The 21,040-nt window shown below is 41.9% G+C and overlaps 2 protein-coding genes and 1 long non-coding RNA gene across 6 annotated transcripts in view; all 3 read right to left on the bottom strand.

The window, feature by feature from the left end:
- Positions 1-4,486, bottom strand: part of LOC124849888 — a 142,389-nt gene extending 137,903 nt beyond the window's left edge. For 2 of the 4 annotated variants that reach the window (XR_007030486.1, XR_007030488.1), the window contains exons 1-2: positions 4,141-4,453; positions 2,637-2,731 (exon numbers count right to left, since the gene is read on the bottom strand). This is a non-coding gene — a long non-coding RNA (uncharacterized LOC124849888). Of the gene's footprint in view, positions 1-2,636; positions 2,758-4,140 lie in introns of all 4 variants that reach the window. The other 2 variants (XR_007030487.1, XR_007030489.1) reach the window with 2 other exon arrangements.
- Positions 4,487-5,619: 1,133 nt separating this feature from the next.
- dhx35 (DEAH-box helicase 35) lies at positions 5,620-13,977 on the bottom strand. Its single transcript, XM_035644102.2, has 21 exons — positions 13,838-13,977; positions 13,332-13,459; positions 12,927-13,019; positions 12,482-12,559; positions 12,244-12,348; positions 12,095-12,156; positions 11,795-11,864; positions 11,638-11,697; positions 11,139-11,251; positions 10,958-11,054; positions 10,621-10,779; positions 10,041-10,251; positions 9,741-9,865; positions 9,437-9,491; positions 9,121-9,311; positions 8,938-9,015; positions 8,678-8,807; positions 8,214-8,295; positions 8,015-8,086; positions 7,752-7,863; positions 5,620-7,341 (listed from the first exon to the last, which is right to left on the bottom strand). The coding sequence occupies exons 1-21, from the start codon at positions 13,875-13,877 to the stop codon at positions 7,303-7,305; spliced, it is 2,100 nt and encodes a 699-aa protein (XP_035499995.1). The 5' UTR covers positions 13,878-13,977; the 3' UTR covers positions 5,620-7,302.
- Positions 13,978-14,923: 946 nt separating this feature from the next.
- Positions 14,924-18,915, bottom strand: rab5if (RAB5 interacting factor). The gene is made up of 4 exons (XM_035644104.2): positions 18,618-18,915; positions 17,050-17,153; positions 16,801-16,930; positions 14,924-16,505 (listed from the first exon to the last, which is right to left on the bottom strand). The coding sequence occupies exons 1-4, from the start codon at positions 18,723-18,725 to the stop codon at positions 16,464-16,466; spliced, it is 384 nt and encodes a 127-aa protein (XP_035499997.1). The 5' UTR covers positions 18,726-18,915; the 3' UTR covers positions 14,924-16,463.
- Between the last annotated feature and the right edge of the window lie 2,125 nt (positions 18,916-21,040).

Below are 21,040 nucleotides of genomic sequence, written 5' to 3'. Positions count from 1 at the left end.
CGACAGAGCAGGATACAGTGACCACTATGCAACAGATGCTATGACAACCTGGAGGGAGACAGCTCCATCCATCATCAGCTGACGTCCTGATGATCGAGGCAGGGTTTGGACTGCGGAGGAGGATGCGCTGGGAGTTCCAGCAGGGCAACACACAATCCACTTAAAGGGCTTTTATTAGACTATAACTGTTCAAACACATGTTTGAACACATGTGTACAGTCCATGGCTAAATTAATGTGGAAGTTGAGTAAAGCTGTGATTGGGGAAAACAAAAATATGCTAAAAGCTGTTAAGGACAAATACGCTCTTGACACTAGAGATGAACATAAATGGGAGGGAAAGTGATAAAAAGAAGAATGGACCTGGTATCTGGCTGCACTACACCTCCCTCTCTCTTCTCAGACTGTACATTATTTATGCAAAATTAAACCTGCTCCAATTCCTGCTTAGTGAGGCTGATCCACTCAGTTACCTCTTTATTGATCTCTCATCTAAGGCACTTCTGTAAATCCAGTCTGTTCCTTCCCGCCTTACTGCCATTAATGCCATTAAATATGGGTCGCTTATCACCAGATACTCTGAAGTTGTCCGGCTGGACCTGTCCAGTTCATGATACCGGCTTTATTTTCGAATTCACAGGATAATACAATTGTCTTATCACCGTGAAACTCCTGTGTTTATTTGAAGTTTATGTCCTGTGGAAAAAATAAGCAATTGCAGTTCTCTGTGTTGTTTAGTACTTGAACTTTACACATTAGCCTACTTACAACTTTGCCCAGTGCAACATTTTTAAACCTGCTGTAAAAGTTCAATTATTTAAAACAAAAATAAAAAAAGACAAATGGTCCACTCTTGAAAATCTGGTTCAATTTCAGGTCTGAATAAGTCAAATGACACCACGAGCACGTGTTAAGGAAGCCGCTAACATGACCTGGCATCTTTTATTAGGTCTCTCACCCTTTAACAACGGGTTAAGTGATAAATTGACATTTGCAGCACAGCCTGCCAAGTAACACTGGGTACAGAGCACACTGAGAAACTGACCGTGAAGTAATAACGAGCGACTGGTCGAGAGCAGAGATTTTCTATTAACACGAGGGAAGAGGAGTTAAAAGGGTTGTGGGGCTATGAGTGGACCACTTTCCTGAGCAAAAACCCGGCTTTAACAGCTACCCAGCCACAGTAAACCCCATCTGCAAAGTTATCAGGCTACAAGCATGGAGGAGCTTGAGCACCAGCTAGTGGCTGTGGAGTTTCACTGCCAAGACGCCGCACACCAAACACATTAATCATGACCACGGGAGTGTAAAATTCAATCGGCTCCTTCCATCCATTTCATGTGAAGCAGACTGAAGGCCGGCCTTGTAGTGCCTGAGAAAGGAAGGATGAAAAAAAGGGGAGAAAAAAGAAAGAGGAGCTCCCTACACTTCATCAGAACCCCTACTTCATAACAAATGGTGTGTCTCTCTGGCGGAGGAGTGCCATCAGAAACACGCGTTCTCTCTATCCATTTAATTCCGGCAGTGGAGGAAGGGTCAGGGAGGGAGCAGTGGGTGCGTGTTCTGCTCTCCGCTCGCCGCTTCCCCAGTCACACAGTAAACTACCTTTTAGGAATTGTTTCTCAATAAGAAATGATCAGTCCATTTATCTGCACCAGGCGGGCCTGTCTCCTCACCCAGACCTCCAATATTTTTCGTTTGACCTGATCAGGGCTATAAACTAGACCGAGACACTTTCAATTTGTCACCCGAGGAGGCCTCCGCGAGTCCCATGTTACTGATTGCATCCTCCCTCCCAAATGTAAAATTCCTCCCATGCTTGAAATCTCTTTTCTTTCTTTTTTTTTTTTCATGCATACAGCTACAGTACTTGTTCATGCTATATAAAAAAATGTCCTGAGAAATGATCACATCCACACACACCATGTGGAGACACACACATACAGTTATCTTCTGTTGATGAATACGGTGAGAGAAAATATTGGTGTTGGTAAAATGATAAATTATTATTCGCGATTCTGCTCGCATCATCCTGCTAATTAAACAATTATTTTTCAATCCTTTTCAAATTAATCAGTTAATTGAGAAACTGAATTAAGTCAACTGAGCTGATTAATTGATAATGAAATAATCGTTAGTGGAGGACATATCGCACAACCCGACACAAACATACTTTGAGATTAACAAATAGAAATCTAAGATACACCGTGAATCCCTTCAATGAGCCAGATGCTCCAAAAGACTGGGAGCTAGCAATTATTACAGGTTGTTCATTGAGGGGAGAAATATTAACCACACTGTTTTCTTTCAAAACAAGTACAAACTTTGAACAGGGGGGTAATTACAATTCACACATGACTTGTTTTTCCATCAAACCGTTTAGAGACGGTTAAACATTCTTTGAATTGGATAGAACGTGTCAATGATTTTTTTTCTTTGACAGCGCTGAAGTGTGGCGGGGGACACTCAACCACGCACACACAACCTGTTCCGACTGCCGCCTCGTCCGAGTCACATGCACGCGATTAATCACTAATACCTCCGGCTGTCACCTCGCATGTATGTCATTACACAACACTAATGGGCAACTGAGTGGAACCGAAAAACACATGTAAAAATTTAGCCCCTTCGTCTTACTTGTTTTGTTGTCCTCAAACGCAGCGGGTAGCGAAAAGCCTCCTTCCTGTAGGATGACACGCATCACAGCTTCTCTCGCCGCACTTCCGAGGATCCTTAAAACACACGACAAACGAGACACCTAAGACATAAGACAAATGCCCTTTTTTTCAGATACTGAGATTGAATAAAATCTTATAAATGAATGAAATAATTCACGCCTTAATAAACAGAGTTCTGGTGTCTGATAAGAAACTCAACGCTACATTCAAATCAGTTTTGGGTCACGTTTGTTCTCAACGATTAATTGCTTTACTAAATAAAAAGCAAAGCGTTTGTCATATTTGCAGTGGCAATGATACGATGCAACTGTACGCAGCACTTTGAAGTGATAAAAATGTATATGGACTATGTTTTTCACATACATCTTTGTTAGTTCTCTGTTACAGACACATCTTAAAGCTCTCTTAGTGTTTATTCAGCTTTGTAGTCCCAAACAATGAACCACAAGCTTGTGTTGTTCTTTCACATTTTTGGTGAAGTTTCTATTCCTCAATCCTGCCTAAAAAAAAAAGGTACCACAGTCAAGTAGGTCATTCTATACGGTGACACAATGCAATACTAGAATTCACTTTGTCATGGTGGACAGCATTTAATCATTTATACAGGATTTTGATTGAACTGTAGACAGAAGATCACAGAGGAACACAGCACTGAACGACTGGAAGTGGGTATTTTGCTCTTACAAATATTTAGGTACATGGGATATTCAGTGATGATTGACTAATGTGTGGGCTGCGCTTTGCATCGCTTCCTAATTGACACAGTGAAATGTCCAATTGCTTCACAAAAGCAATTACAGGTTTTAAGCACTTTGAGATTGCTTTTAGCAATGAAAAGTGCTCTATAAATGAAATTTATTATTATTATTAAAATTGCGTCATAACATGGTCTTACCCGAGGAGCGAACATTTCAATTTTGGGCCTGTGCCGTCAAAGAGTGGGAATGATGCGCGATGGGAAAGCGCTGTATGAAATCCTTTTATCTGACAGCAGGCAGCTGCATCGGCCCACAACTGAAGTTCAATTCTAAAAACCAAACAACGTCCATTTAAAAACATGCGCACCACAAACAAACTCCCTCTAAGCCTAAAACGGATGCAGTCTGACCTGCATTGTGGAGGTTGCATTATACACAATACACAGCCTGCCTACCCTCATTGATATAAACATGGTGGACAAAATAACAAGACACGTCTGATGGCATGAGGCAACATATTTCAAACATTATTACCACACACTGCAGCCTCCATCTTGACCATTACATTGACTCTCTGTACGACAGTTTCAACAGAAAGCTGAACATTCAAACCTTCATGAATGTAGGACTTAGTGCAAGACTGTTTTATGAGGCTGCATTCGCTTTAGCTAGGTGTTCCTAATGAACCACCAACCTCGGCTTTCCATGAAGTCAATTCATATTGTTGTTGTTTTTTAACCCAGGAGGTAGTTTAAAAACACTCACCACTGTTTTGAAGTGTCTTTATCAGAGTCTCAAGAATCCTTTGACCACCTGGACGAAAGAAATGTCTCAGGACTCCGAATGAGGGAAAAGATTCGAAACCAAACTAGGCCTCTAGCTTTTCAAACGAAAACAATGGCGGCCGACCAGTGCGTGCGGAGGAGACATCGACTGTACGGTGGGAAACAAGACGTACGGGTGTCAGTGTTGAGTCTGAACTAGCTGACAAACACGTGGTACACGAACGCACCGACAGGTGAACGCCTCAGCAGCTGCTCGGGAGACAACCTACCTGCGCCGAGCAAACTTTGGCGCCTTTTTTCTCACTCGTTTTGTTGCTGCGTGTCCGCTGTGCTCGGTGGGGAGCGTCACGCGCCCCCCAGTGGTCGCATTTCGCACTACAACACCCACCCGGGCCCAATATTCGCTTATCCTCCAGGGAACTTTTTACACGAATATGCGTCATAAATGTACACAACTGGGGGGGGGGGGGGGTTCGGTCCAAAGGCAATCTTTGTTCGCACAGGGACCAACTCAGAGACACGGCATTGAGATGGGATAACAACTTTTGCAACTCACTTCTACCCTTGTTGTGTTTTAGTGTTGCATGGGAACCAGGGAGCGTTTGATAGTTTTGGTGTTTGCCCCATTTTATTTCATTCTACACCAGATAAACACCTGCGATTGTTTCACTCCCACGTCCACCCTGAATTATGACATGGACTTTTTTTCAGGGTTGTTTGATAAATGTGTCATAAGATATGATGAATGTAATTTACTACGTCAATCACAGTTTTCTTGTCTGGTACAGCCAGCATCCATCTTGTTAATGGGAGTAGATCACAGATCAGTGTAGTCATTCTTTCAAAATAAATAAATCAGTCTTGCTCTTCAATTCAATTTTATTTGTTAAGCACCAAATCACAACATACATCGTCTCAAGGCACTTTACATATAGTGCGGCCGAGACCTCAGAATATTACAGAGAAAACCCAACAGTTCCCACAATGAGCAAGCGCTTGGCGACTGTGGAGGAGAAAACTCCCCTGACTTGAGACGATCATTTCATAAATGCTGACAAATGTGGATTTTATTCATCAATCACAGATTAATACTCTTGAATTATTAGTGTGCTATTCATGCAGTGCTTTTTACCTACGGCACATTAACAGATTACTGTAGATTGACCCATAAACTTATTATACGGTACCTCCAATTTTGGGCCTGTGGCTCTCACACCTAAGTGCCTTTTATTCCTTAGCAAGAACCAGAAGTTTAAATTTGCACATTTGCCTCGGCAAAGAATGAATACTGTACATAGAGACACTACACAGGTCCCTCGAAAGTACTGATGATTTTCTTCATCATTCTTTTCAGTCTTTGTTTGTGGTACAACAGTGACACCACCTGGCACAGACATATACTGTATAAAAACATAGAAAAGTATATCAGTGAATTAAGAAATCAAAAGTAGAGACTCAGTGCATGACAATAAGGCTTTATTTGAGGGTGTGAGGAAGAAATGCCAGGTGACGTTTTTTTTTTCTTTTTCTCAAGAGGTGACCAATCACACAGGTCTACAGATTACAGCTTTGGCTGCACAAGTATCAGCACAAGTGAGAATAAACAAGTTACCGTCGCAAATGTTTTCATCTGCAGTTAAGTCTACGAGTTGTTCGAGAGTACAGGTCTACATCAGAGTACCGTTTAGCATGCAATGGTATTTTTTGGTACATTTTGTTTATCCATCTAATTAGAGGTGGTTTACCGATCTACTTTATGGTGTGTTATGTGTTGTTCTGTGTTTGTGTGGTTTGATTAAAGGTTCACTGAATCTACACTTGTGACCTCAAGAACAAGTTCCACAAAAAGACCATGCAGGCAGAAGTAAAATTGGGTGACAAGTGACCTCACTGGTTTGAAAGTACATCCCAGCAGAGTAAAATGACAAACCTTTAACACTGCTCTCTGACACTTTCGGGGCAAAATACCTCTGAAGACGAACAAAACCATAAAGTACAACTGAAGACCAAAACAGAAATGTAGGCCACGTGCAGTGTACATGGAATGAAAATCACAAAGCATTTCTACAGAACGCCAGGAAGAAGATGCTGTCGGTAACACAGTAAGGCCTTGCTCAGAAGTGAGACAAACTATAAGAGGCCATCACAATGATCCAAGACATAAATGCTACCGTTTCTTTGAGGCTCTGGATACACGTCTGAATGCACTTTGTCGTCACAGCAAGAAATGGCACTTCATTTTTTTAGTTTTGATTTCACAGCTTTTCATTTACAATGCGTGGGTGTGTTTACACATTCCACCGGGAAATGAAATGTTTAATAGGCTGATAAAAGCAAAGTGGCACAGAGTGGTGACAAGGCCACTACGTCTGAGCTAGACGGTAGTTACAGAACAGAAACGAGGGTCCAAAAGTAAAGCAGAACTTTCACAGTATTATTATTTCTAATAAGCTCTGAAAGTTGACTGAAAGTTGACCCTAAGTCTGAAAAGGAGATACAGAAAAGTTTAAGAGATCAAAACTAAATTGGAGTTTAAGTGAACCATTTAAAAACAAAAGCACCCAGGCTGTGGGGAGAGCAAATGACCCAACAGATAAAAAACTAAAGCAGAAGTCTCTCACAGGGAAACACCCCCATCATCTTTCATCATTTATGATACAACCTGAAAAAGAGATAGAGCAATTAAAAAAAATAAGGAAGCCTAGAACCAGGTATGGACAGGCCTCTGGCACAGGAGTTGTTCCCTGGACCTCCGGATGCTCCGACTATGTACAAGTATGAATGAACTGCATGGCCATGCTGGAACAAACACACGTCAGGCACAGCCTGGACTCATCTCAGCACATTCATCATCATATACTCTCAAATATAAACTACATCTCTGCCGAAGAGCAGGACTACACACTTTCAAATGAATATGATCACGTGTGTTATCAGTACTAAAAAATATATCTACTTAATACCATTCTTGCATGGCCACATGGTGTGGAGGAGTTGTGCAGGTGGACGTGGGAAATAAATTTACATATTTATATACAATGAAATGGAGAGGGGCACAGTGGCAACTTGAGAGGGATTTCCCCCCCCCCCCATTTCGTTCAGTGAGTGTTGATGTCTTATTGTGGTGACATGATGAGTAGATTTACAGCACCCGGGATCTCTTGCTGGCCAGTGAACCATGCTGAAAGAGACAAGAAGCAAGAAACGGTCACATCAAAGAAGCGTGGTTAGCAGACTATTGAAGCAACCAAATAAATGGTGGTGCCAGAGAAGCTCAGGCTACATCCAGATTAATAAGTTTTAGTTTAATAAAAAGCATTATTTCTGTAACATTTACGCCTGCCGTCCACAATACCCTGTTTTAACTCTAGTTTTAAAATGGAGTTTAAAAATCAAAACGTATTAGCATTGGATGTAGCCCAAGAGACTATCATGGTACAACACAAAGAAACAAGACATTACTTAAAATCGGAACATAACTGGGGCTTCAACTGTTGTTAATTGATCTTTTCAGATTGTTCACGACCACTGCAGTCAAATAATAAGTAAATAATAAGCTGTAATGTTTAGTGTTTCCTTTTTATGGCCTACCTTAGCCTGCTTGTAAAAGTGAGGGGCCAACTCAACCAACCAGGACGACTCAACAGCAGTCACATCGCGCATGTAGTACTTTGCCGTCTGCACCACTTCATTGAAGACAACCCTTGAGGGGAGACAGTGTAGGACAATTCAAGAGTAGCTCTTGGAAATATTTTTCAAATACTAGAGTCGAAAATATATGCATCAATAAATATATGGGAATAAAGCTTAAGTAAACCATATTTATTGTACACGTGCACAGAATATGTACCAACCATTTTGGAGGTTTCTCTCCGAAAAGCACAGAGTTGGGGTGGATGTGAAGCTCACGATCATCTCGTAAAGTCCTAGCAATGCAAGAACAAAAGAGAGTGAGATGTTATTTGAGCAACTGCAAACAGAGATGTAATTGATTTGCTTGGGAAAAGTTAAACACCCGATAAAAGGGATGTAACTGGCAAATGAATCTCTCACCTGTAGGAACCAGAATGGTGAACGCGCGCTGCATTAGCGAAAAACCCAGATACAATGCACTTTAGGATCACATCGGGGTCGCCTGTACAAAGCACACATTTTAAAAGTAAATATCTGAAAAGCAAGAAAAGTCACCAGCTGCTCTCGCTACCTAGTCAGAACATGGAATTCTGTCTATTCAGATGATACAACCCCACACTTTCCATAAGCTGCTTCCAGAAATGTTCCTGACGGTTGTAAGTGAGAACGCAAAGTCATCAAATGTTTCTCCGGGCATTGTCTGGAACTTCTCCTGCCAGTCATATGGAAACGTTTCCCGGAGAATTTTCAGTGAGCCCATGTGAGAATACAACAGGAAAATCTCCAGAAGATTCACAGGCGGTGAGTGGGTGCGTCTGACTATGACAGTCACCTACGGCATTTCATATCTGAATAAAATGCTACACAGTAAGACAAACACTAACCTTCACTCGACGTCCGTGGCACCTTAAACTTGTTCATGAGGCGCCGGAGCTGCTCTCGTACAGTGACGGCCCGCAGCAGACCCTTGTAATTGAGAAAATGTTCCTGACACCACTGGGAGCTCTTCTGGTGCTGCAGAGGGAGAAAAAAAAGGTTGCATAGCCTTGATTAAAGTCAACTTTATCCCTCACTTTTGCTAGGTTCACAGCTGAGGGTTTCTCTGCCACTGCTTGAGCTATATGAATATGCACACATGCTATACCTTAATGAAGGCTTCAAACACATTCAGCATGGTGAGGTGGTCTCCCTCAGCGACAGCAAATTTCCTGTGCTCGCGGGCCTGCAGGGCAAGGTTTGCAAGAATTGGATAATTGTTATGCTGACAAAGAGTTTCTGTCAAATATACAATATGGATTCTTGTGAAAGCCTGTTATTTTGCACTTACCGCAGCTTTCTTCTGATTGGGCGGCACGACAAATATATTCTGAATCTGCATCATCGCTGCTATGGTAACGATCTCTTTGGAGCAACCAAAGTTCCCTGACTCGAGGAGCATCTTCGCAAACATGGGGCTGAGAGGAAACTCTGCCATGCGCACACCCGTGGGATCAGTCAAACGGCCGTAATGGTCCAGACCTGCCAACAGATATGCAAAATGGTTAAGATTCTGCACGTTGTGCAAGGACAACTTAGCTTTTAGATGCTTGCCAACACACTTCTTGCAGTTGAGGGACCACCCTGCTGACCAGCTTGTTTCTTACCTCCCAGAGCGTAGAGCAGTTCCAGAGCTTGAACCATGGTCTGAGCTGGAGGAGGCTGTGAAATTGAAATAAATGTAAACGCACGTTAAGTCCAAAAATTTCCTTTATAAGGACAGAATGAAGTGAGAATCTTTAAAAGCACAAACAGACGATAACTACATTAATTTGATGGTTTCCATGCATTTTTCCCCAGAGGCAATAGGGCCTCTCTCTCTCTCTCTCATTAAAATGTAAAGTACATTTCCTTTCACAGTGGGTGAACACAACACAGCTGCCCTGTGGACGCAGAGTGAGAGCTACTCACAGATAGGAAGCTGAACCGCAGCACATTGTCGATGCCTAATGCTTTGAGCTGCAGGATGACAGGGGCCAAATTGGTGCGCTGCATCTCTGGCACAGTAGATGCAGGCAGTTTCTCAAAGTCCTCCTCTGAGGAAAAGGAACAGAGCCAATAAGAAATGCAGGGAGGGAAAGACAAAGAGTGATGGGAAAACAGGCAGAGGTGATGGGAGGGAGAATAATAACAGACAATTTTCCCACAAAGGTTAACAACACAAGTTTCCTCTAACAGACGATATCCCTGTCCCTGCAAACTCACACGTACCTGTGTAAAGTCTAAAGCATTTCCCAGGTCGGTTTCGCCCGGCTCTCCCAGCCCTCTGACTGGCTGAGGCTTTGGAGATGGGGGTGACCACCAGCGATTCGATGGCAGTGGAGGGATTGTAGGCTCGCAGCTTCACAAATGCACAGTCGATGACGAACACGACTCCATTTATAGTGATAGAGGTCTCCGCTATGTTAGTAGCCACCACAACCTTGAAGAGACAACATCAGTGAAGATTAAGTCAGGTGTTCTGTAAATGTCGCAGGTTTAAGTGGCTTATGTTGAATGTTATGACAACAGCTGTCTGCAGTTCTTCACATCACAGGTATTAGAATTATTTTTTGGGACATTTTTTCTATGCTGTGAGAACAGTGTGTTCTTCCTCTTTCCCCCCCCACAAGGAATTATAGGCCATATGGGCAAAATGACAGAATTGCACATTTTTATTAGAGCCCAACTGATAAGTATTTTTGCAGGCCAAAATGATCCTCCAACCAATATCAGTCAGGCTCTAATTTTTTACATCCAATTTCTCCTCACTGTACATGCACAAATAGCAAAAAATACAGGCAGACTTTACCTTGCGAACGGAGGAAGGTGGCCTCTCAAAGACCTTCATCTGATCCGCATATGGTAGACCAGAATACATGGGCAAAATTCTCAGGTGTTTCTTCATGCCATATCGTGACAGAGACCTCGCCTGGTCCTGCAGGAGGGACACCACTTTCTCTACCTCTTCCTATGGGATAAATACATAGGGAAATGATAATTAAGATGAAGAAGGAAGAAGGTTCGGACCACACTACATTATATTACTGAAATAACACATGGGATACTGGTATACAATCTATACCTTTCTGTCAAAGGGGAAGTTATTAGATAAAGGTTAAGTGGTATTAAAAGATATGGCCACTAACCTGTCCGGTAAGAAAAGCCAGGACGTCTCCATCATCCTCTGTCTCATGGATCTTCAGCACCGTTTCCACCGTGGCCTTCACATAGTCTGGGACCGGACTGAGAACAAACAAAGACATTTTTAATATAAAGAGAAATTGGGGGAAAAAATGGTAATTAAAAAATGAGATGTGTGTTGAGCACCTGACGGTGTAGAAAACGTCCACTGGAAAGGTGCGTCCCTCCACTGTCAGAATACCACATGTGTCCTTGTTAGGATCCCCGGACTCATTCAGGTTGAAGAAGTCGTGGAATTTCTTCAGATGAAAAGTGATATTACAGTTGGTAAAAGAGTGAATTCAAGAAATGGGCATTATTCAAATGTTTCGCAGCAGCAATCCAATGCAATAATCCAGCTGCCCTCAATTAGATGTTTTGAAAATGTGTAAACATTAGTACAGTGGTGCAATGTAATAATCTGCATGTGTTCATGAAAGCCTTTTATACGGAAAGTACAGTAGATGACTGATATGGCATTCTAGCTGACGTGTTCTCAGCGATTGTGTTTTTCATTCATCAGTGTATCGCAGATGTCAGTAAAATGGGATCTGACCCGAAATCAACTCCCCTCCTGTGCCTGTCTTTGTTTTTTTTTCTATTCTTGCCAACCAAGCATATCTGTTCATCTTGATCATACAGTCACCTTGGCATCCAGAGTGGCAGAGGCCACAATCAGCCGCAGGTCTCGCCGCTTCTTCTGAATCTGTTGAAGGAAGAGAGAAAACATATCAGCCAGAGGAAGCTTAGAATAAAAGTTAAATATGGAAAATAAGTCACAAGTTTCTGACATTATTTTTTACCTTCTTTAGTAGACCAATAGCTATGTCTGTGTACAAGGTTCTTTCGTGCGCTTCATCTAGAATCAACACACTGAAAATGACAGCAAAAGAAAAGAATGGTTAGCAGTAACAGTGAACACGACAGTCTTTATAACATAAACATGTTTACCTGTCCAAATAACAAGAAGACAATCTTCGATCTGTCACAGTAGAAAACGGCCAACTAATGCTCAGTGAATGGCTCACTGTCATACAATACAATACTATTAAATATCTGCTGTAAAAACTGCCTACATAGGGACTCCATTGACTAAACTGTACCTGTATTTTTTCAAAAGAGGATCGGCCATCATCTCTCGCACCAGCATGCCATCTGTAAGGAACTGATTGACACAGGGACACTTGAGCACCGACAAGAACCAACCAACCAACCAAAGTAAAACACACACACAAATCTAGTGAGGGAATACCTTGATCCTTGTCGCGTGAGGATCAGAGCAGTCATCAAATCGGATGGTGTAGCCCACCTCATGTCCCAACAGGGCCCCCCGCTCCTCTGCAACACGGTTAGCAACCTATCAGCAGGAAAGAAAGAGAGGAGGGGGGGGGGATTTAAGTATCTGAAGCAGGAATGTGTCCTTGCAGTGAAATTACATTTTTTTTTTAAAAACGTGGAGGAGCTGAGCAGGACATCAGCTGAACTCTTACAGAGATAGCGGCCACGCGTCGGGGCTGCGTCACTCCGATCACCTTCCCCTCCGCTGCCCAGCCAGCTTCCAGCAGGTACTGGAAGGAGTCAGATAGAAAAGAGGAGGTAAATCCAAAAGAACAAAGCATGAGATAGAGACATTGATGTTGCAGAACAGCACCCTCTGCATAAATTAAGCTCTAGCTGATGTGGTCCAACCCCTGCTTAAAAGTTTTAAAAAAATAAAAAATGAGGCTACTAAGCATCAGGACAAGGGCATGTAAAGCCACGGTGGGAGTTCAGCCAAGTGAAGGGTATGAGACGCTCCACTGCGGCAATGCTTTGCCTTGTGGCTATTGGATTCTTTGCATTTGTGACTTTGACAAGAGGGTTTGTATGTAGCTACTCACCAGATCTCACACAATTTAAACCGTTTTTAATGTTGCATAGATCAATAACACTTACCTGAGGTATCTGTGTTGTCTTCCCACATCCGGTCTCACCAACTACGATGACAGTCTGAAAGCTCTCCACCAAGTACAAGATGTTGTTTCTGTGCTGGATAGGAAACAATTGAGCGAAAAAAGAAAAAAGTCATGAACAGACACAATTTTTTCTTTTAAACTAGACAACTACAGTTATATCTAGGCACGTGGAAGAGGGCCATGTGGAACCTGGAATCCCCCCCCAAAAAGGCAAGTCAAAGACAGATGACATATATTTGAAAATAGGGGCCAGTTAAATCCCCATGTCTAATGATTCTCAAAAGATTTGATCTTCAAATACAATAGAAAAACACCAGCAGTGCCTCTGATCTGACAGTTTAAGGTACAGTCATGTCCATGTGCTCGAGGGCTGACGGTGTGGAACCTTGAACACGGGCAGCTTCTGTCGCTGCTTCTCTATGGAGAGCGCGGTGTGCGGGTTGAAGATGATGGGGGAGCCGGTGGTCTCGGTGTTGAGCTCCCGCTCCTCGGAGATCCCCGGGGCCTCAGACCCTGGAGCGGAGCAGATGGTGGAGAGGACCAGATGTTTTATTTACAACGTGTGAGCCGGCGGGTGGGTCTCAGGAGGAGGGCAGCCAGGCGCCAGTGCAGCGCCCGTCGCCCGTCACTCGTGGCACTTCGATCGCACACGACGTTCTGCTACTTTCCTGCATGTTCTCCATTGTTATTTTTGACGGGTTAACGACTTTGGTTGATTCCGCAGAGCTAACGTTGCCGGGCTGCGGAAGAACGCGCCGCCGCCGCCCGACGGAGGCTGCGGCGGCGGCGGGGCCGCCTCGCCGTTAGCATGTTAGCATGTCTGTGTTGGTCAAAACAAACGCGAGGAACTTACACCAAAAAACATGAATTATTCAATTCTTTCGCACTTACCCGGCTTCCAAAATTTCATCGTGGAGAGGGGAGCCGCCATCTTGCCCTCTACGTCACATGTTTTTTTTTTTTTCCCTCTTCCCTTTTTTTGTGTGCGGATGACGTCACTCACACGCTCGACGTCGGTTCGTTGGAATCGCCACAATTGAATTTAAAAACCCGAGGAAATGAAATGAACCATTACACGCGGTTTTAATGAGTTATGTCCACATAGTAGTTTTTGTTATGATTATTGTTTTTCTTTTTGAATATAATGCATTTTGCTGTGGTTTAGTCTTTTCTATCTAAACTAGGTGATTTAGCTTGTTGTCAGGGATGGGTTATTTATAGATAATTGATTGAAGGACTAGTAGTGTTAGATCCATAGATTGTATATAAAAATTGGGGGGAAGTGAAGCCAATACGGAAGCGTCCAACGCCTTTATTCTGTTTGACCAGCAGAGGGCGACTCCACTTGTTGCAAAAAGAAGTCGATTTCTATAGAAGTCTATGAGAAAATGACTTGATTTTTATAACGTCAGGAAAAGACATTCCTATACCTGATGGGTACAAGTGGCAGACGTATGGAGATGTACAGAAGATAAGCTCTCAGTCATAACCAGTGGATACTTTAAATAGATTATTCTGCTGATTCTTTTCAACCTACTGTATATCTTGAAATGCATCACTTTCTTATTTCTACAGTGTACTAATGCACTGCTCATTACTTTAATATAGCATCTTACTTTTGACTTACCATTAGTATTTTAATGTTGACATTTCCTACCATTTAACCAAATTTTGCTGGCAGAAATTCACTTCTTGTATTATTATTAGATATATCCAAAAGTATAAAGTAGGGCTGCAGGTAGAAGTCAATTTGTCAAGTTGTTGGGTCTTCATAACCAATGTAAAATATTAGGATTTTCTGCTTTTCTCTATCATTGTAAAATGAACATTTAAGTGTTTTGAACTTTGATAAAAGCAAAGACATTTGAAGACATCACATTAGACTCTGATGACACTGGGTGGATATAAGACATAAAAAACATACTTTCTTTACATTTCAGTTAAAAAACAACAGAAAGAAAACCCCAACAGATTACATCTCTTTGAAAATGGAGGCCAAATAAAGCCCATGTTTAATGATTCCCAAAAGATTTGATCAGAAAATACAATCCTTTCAAACACCAGCTGTGTATCTAATAAAACATTATAATTACAATAAGATTGTAAGACCTGTTTTTTTTTTTATAGTTCTTCACTTTAAAATACTGAGAAATATGTTACATCAAACAAGATATAACATAAGTACAAATCAATCTATGTAATACAAGGTGGATTTGACAAATGTGACATCATACAGAATTTAAAAAAAGGTTTGAATTAATTCCACAACTGGTAAGACTTTGATCGGGAAGCTACATGTGAGGAAAAAACAATAAAATTAAATACTTTCTATCCTCCTAACTAATTCCATTGATGGATTACATCTAGGTTTCTGAACAGTTAATCATGGCAGTGCCTGGTTTTTGCTTAAATCTTTGAATCATTTGCATCTGAACACAACAGGCATTTTCCCTCCATCTTGGCTTGAAAGAGTTAATTTGGATGTGCAGATAACTGAAGATGGTTATTAGTTCCTGACATTACAGCGGATGGATACTACTCGCAGATACTGGCATTGGGACTGGAAGTCAGCTGTGCATCTTACAACCAACATTTGTTTTGATGTCAACATTCGCTCAGCTGAGGTTAGCCACCATATTTCACATATAGTTAAACACCATATCCTGGTGCAAAGACAGATTTCATTAAAAAATGCTTTGATTATACCTAATGGGCAAAAAAAGGAAGAAAAAAAATCATCTATTAATATTCATGATAAAAAGGCAACTCTTTTTATCATACCCTTGAAACCAGACACAAATTGTAGCTGCTAACCTTAAGTAACCTTTAATGTGCTTCACTGTCATTTTTACATAATTTTTTGTGAAATTCAACTGTGAAGTCATATAATTATTCCCTTACTGGTAGTTGAGTACATCTGATATGATGCATTTTTGTCCCTACATTAACAGTAACACCTACTACTACACTCATGGACTGACTGAATCGTAACGACTATTTGACAAGAATCTGTTTTTCAGTCATTTCAGTGATTTAAGATCATTAGCAGTAAACTGGGACGGACACACATACAGGTTGTTGTTTTTTCAGTCAAATAAATCTGTGATCATGTTATTCTTCTAAAGCAGAAGATAGGCCCTGCAGTGAGCTGACCAAGACAGAGCATTCTCTTCCAGCAATAATTGAGCTGCCACCAATCTCAGCTGAACTGCTTTACTTTTTTTTGTCAGAGATGATGAGAATGAAGTGAGGAAGAAAATATAACAAATGGGGAGTGTGCTAGAGAGTGCCCCTTCAACAGGGAACACTCAAAAAAAGAGAGATGTACAGTGTTTGAACAAGATCATCACGGTGGTCTCGCAGTATCGTGTTATTCAAACTAGGATTCCCATGATGCACTGCACACTAGTCATACTGTGTGTGGGAGCGGCAACACCCCCATCAGTTCATGGAGTTCCTGTGTCTTGACAATTTGCTTCAACAGAAATGTTTGTATTTAGTGTCCGATGGATTGGTCTCAGTCATAATGTAGAGCTGTGTAAAAGATTATCCACACCACCTGGCAAAGGACAAAAACACCACAGATTAGACATTAATGATCATATCATATGACACACACACACGCAAATCTTTCATGTCATGATGGGGAAATCAAATGAACCTGCAATAAACATAATAAACTAAAACACTAACTTAAATGGTGAACTAAAATTTGCTAATTAGCCCCAGAATTACCAAAACATTATAATACACTACATTTGGTTCTGAAGGAAATTACCACATGTTCTTAAGACATTAAGGTATAGGTTTATTCTTTTTTATTTTGTTGTTTCAATGAATATTATCATCCCCACCAGAAACAGAGCAAAAGAAGTCATGAAGCCTTCTTTGGTGAGTTCCCACGTGCCGCCATACTCCTCCTCATCGATCTGCTGAAAGCTGCTGAAGTATACATAAAGGACTCCGGCATTGATGATGCAGAATCTAACCAGGTAAACACACAAAGACGTTAGATTTTCACTGTTTTATTTTTACACAACCAGATATGACGAGGCTCAGTGAAAGGCATTAAGGTTTTGACAGGATGTGCACAGAATACTCACATGGCTATTCCCAGAAATCCTTTCAACGGTGCAACGCCCCATATCACACCGAGGATTATTGCAATAATTTGCCTGAGCCAGTAAATCACATCTAAAAACTCGTCCTGCAAGGAAAAGGAAACAGGATTACAATTTCTGACAGTGTTATTCTTTTTTTTATGTTTCGTAACAAAGAAGTTTATTTTAGGTGTGTGTGTGTGTGTGTGTGTGTGTGTGTGTGTGTGTGTGTGTGTGTGTGTGTGATGTAAAAGCATATCCACAGCTAGCCCTGATGTAGTTAGTCTATCTGTAGTTCCTTCTAATTAAAACAAGAAATACAGATTAACTGTTCACAACAGGAATGCACAATGTAATGTTTTGACTCTACGGTGAGAATGTGTCACTCGTCTTGTCTCAAAGTCTGTTTCTCCTGCTCCTGTAGAATTGACCCTTTGTTGTTTGGGTTAGGGGCTTAGTTTGGTTAACTTGGGCTATGAATAGAGATGTTTGGGTTGAGGCTGGGGCAACATTTTACAGACTTTAACACAACATCAGAAAGCATACGAGAGCGGCCACGTTACTGGATTAGTGATGAGCCAAGCAACAGAATATTACGGAAGAGTTTGAGAGCCAGCCTTTCGAGAATCAAGTCGAAATGTTGTGAATAAACTTGAAATTTCAAGGTTTACGTTGGCGAGTTTAAGTTTTGACACAGTGTCATAATCAGTGTCAGGTCTTTGAAGAGATGGTGCTGAACACTGTTCAGAAGGAGAAACGACACAAGCTTGAAAAGACGAAACTGTCAGCTGACATACCCGTCGGTCTGGATCTGTTGGATCAGAGGAGACGACTTTAATTTCTCCACATTTCCACTTTATGCCCACAATGTAAAAGACCCGTGGCTGTTGCCTTTTCCATTTAATATCTAACTGTCAGCAAATGTGAAAATGACTTATGAAGCAACAACGCCCGACAGCTTTTAGTTCCAGTCTAATGTGATGATTCTCTGCATCTCTCGGTCTGCAAAGTGTTTTGAACATTGAGCTGTTGGCTGGACAGTAAAAGCAACTTAAAGAAGTCAACTTGGGCTCTGGCAATCTGACCATCCTGTTTTATATCGTATAGACATTGTACAGACTACACAGTTAACGAATGAAGACAAATAGAAAGTCAAATGAACCGTTAGTTGCAGGCTGGGCCTAAAAGCGAAACACCAGTGTGTGTGTGTGTGTGTGTGTGTGTGTGTGTGTGTGTGTGTGTGTGTGTTTGTGTGTGTGTGTGAGACCATTGTGGAGAATTACTGAAAGACTTTCAACGGCCCGATGCCTTGGACTTAACGAGTGGAGGGTCATGACCCGGCAACGTCATCGACTTCTTTGCTTCGTTTTGTTTTTTTTCAGTTATTGGGATTTCCTTCGATTTGACTCACAGTCCAACCGAAGCACATTAAGCCTTAGCATGGCAGCTAGCTCCACACAGCCGCCCTCACGAACACCGGGCGTGTGTAGTCGGTGCGTTTATCCGTTTGGAAAACGAATACAAAGCATGCAACAGCTGGGCCAAGTCAAATAAAAGGGCGAGAGTCTGACCTTCTCTTCCCACACAGCATTACTGTTGAAGGCTTTGCTCCATGTGGACTGTTTCACTCCCCCGTTCAGCAGAGGACCCTCTTCTTTCCGCCTCGAGCTGCTCGTCATTCTTTGCCGTTTCCTTCAGCCGCAGGCGTCGAAAAGTTAGACTCCAACTCTGCCGACGCGTCGAGCGAGATGTTTGTCCGTGGAGGCGAGGAGAGCGGAATATTTGAAGGTATTAAGGGGCAGGTGGGCTCCGCTGATCTGTCAGATTCCCCGTCGCTAACCGTATAAGGTCATCTGAGCATGCGCACTGTTGTTTGACCCCGGCCACCAACAGCCAATGAGAGAGTGCGACGTTTGTTCGCCGCTGTTGAAAGATACTAGAAATTCCACAGCGACCCCCAGCGGCGGGGACCTGCCAACGCAAAGTACTCGTGGCCACAAACCAGGCAGCCAGAAACCAACCAGAGCTGAAATGAACGAGCTGATTAGTCGACAGAGAATCATGATTGGATGTGATGCAAAAAAATCTTTGGTAACAGCTTTTCAGATGTGGGTATTTGTTTCAAATTAATTTGAATATGTTGCTTCAGAATTTTCTGTGTCTTGATTACTTGAAACAGACAAACACGGAAGCAGTTGGATGAAAACAAAACTATTACGAAACAACACATATACACAAAATTATTATATTGTGATATGTAGATTTCCATCAATTGTTTACTTTAAGCAGATTTGTCATATTTTTTTTCAGTTTCATCAACTTGACAAATCAATATGCAGACTTGTTTATGTACTAACAAAAGGACAAAGCATGAACCACTTGCTGAAATAATGACATTAAAAGATTCATTTTTATGATTGACTCTTTATGGCTGCTCACCTACATTGACAGTGTTGTCAGTCATTGAGATCTGCCTGTCATTCTTCAGGATGTCCAGCAGAGGGCCTCATTCATGATGAGGAGCTCCATCCTCTCCCGGAGCCTGTGTGCTACGAAAATGATGTGATCAAACGAAAAAAAAAATTTTCGAAATGTAAAGTCGGCCTTAAAATGTCATGTAAATAGCACAGGAAATCATTAAGTTTATTTTTGAGTGAATACTTTTGCCCTTTTGTCTGATGATGATCAGACTATGATGAAGAGAAGCTGAAGTGATGTCAGATCAATTCTGCTGCTGAAGCAGAGGAGAGAAGAAGTTGATGTGTTATGACGTCAATCACACTGAACTCTTCATTCGTGATCACGACGAATATTGATCAGTGTGTTGCTCATTTAATAAAAAACAATGTTTAATTTTTGTTACTATTTATAGTCACAGTCTCCTCGTATTGTTCCGAGCTGCAGTGTTAGACTAAGAAATTAAAAACGCTGTCAGACACTGTTTTTAAAACCAGAGTGGACATATTCAAAGTCTGGAACAGCAACACGATTCCTCTCATCTACAAATATCTGCTGTGCTTTATTATTTGTCACGTTTACTCGAAAACTCTTTTGTCCCAGTCAAGATTCTGTAGAACGGTGACTCTGGTTTTCCAGTGATCTGATTGGTCAGTAGTTTGACTGGTGACTGGCTACGATCTCTTATCTCGAACTTAACCTACTCCGGTTAACCGATCAGCATAATATCTCTTGCAAATCAAAATTAGCGTGTAGACCCGTTTTTTTTTAAACGCGGGTCGACCCGCGTTTAACGGCAATTGGTCACTTTCACACTGCGAGCAGACCAGGGTCTGATGATCGTGTAGTGACAGGTGGCGACCATAGGTGGCGGTAGAGAGCGGCGCGCGCTGTAAAACAAAGAAGAAGAACAGTGTGGTAAACAACAGAAAGCATGGTAACCACTGAGCCGGTGGTCAACGTTACCTTATATCTTGTATTGTCACTCTTTCAAAGTTTACAAACTCAGCGCAGTGTTGCGAGCCGAGCCTGGTCCTTTAAGCAGGTGGCCATATGGGTTTTGAAGTGTGTGTGTATGAGAGAAGAAGAAGTTCGGCTCTGCGCGATGTGTTTGTGTACGTAGCTGCAGCCACAAGGAGAATGGACTCCGCACATCATCCACGATACCGTCAGTTTATGGCCACTGTGTGTGTCCGCCGAAGGGTTGAAATAAAGTGCCCCGTTCTAAACCTCATCGATGATCTGGACTGTGTTAGTTGCTACCACCAACGAGCCAAGGCTAGGCCAAGCGAGCTAGCTACATGCGAGAGGTGTCTTTACTACAGCTGGTGAGGTAACAGCAGTTACCGACGGAGGAGTCGAGCCTTCGATTCTGGAAAAATGTCACTGTACATTTTCACCGACCTTAAAATAGAAAATCATTAGTCCACAAATTATATTTCAATATATTCTCAGCTCCAGGATATTATTATATGTAGCTACACATGATATGTGCTCTCATATGCTGTGGAATCGGTTTAGTTATAAATATCTTTTC

The sequence above is a fragment of the Scophthalmus maximus genome, chromosome 3 (assembly GCF_022379125.1).
Source record: "Scophthalmus maximus strain ysfricsl-2021 chromosome 3, ASM2237912v1, whole genome shotgun sequence".
In the NCBI taxonomy this organism is placed as follows: Eukaryota; Metazoa; Chordata; class Actinopteri; order Pleuronectiformes; family Scophthalmidae; genus Scophthalmus; species Scophthalmus maximus.
The sequence above is the reverse complement of the archived record's forward strand: the minus strand, read 5'-3'. Positions and strand labels throughout refer to the sequence as shown.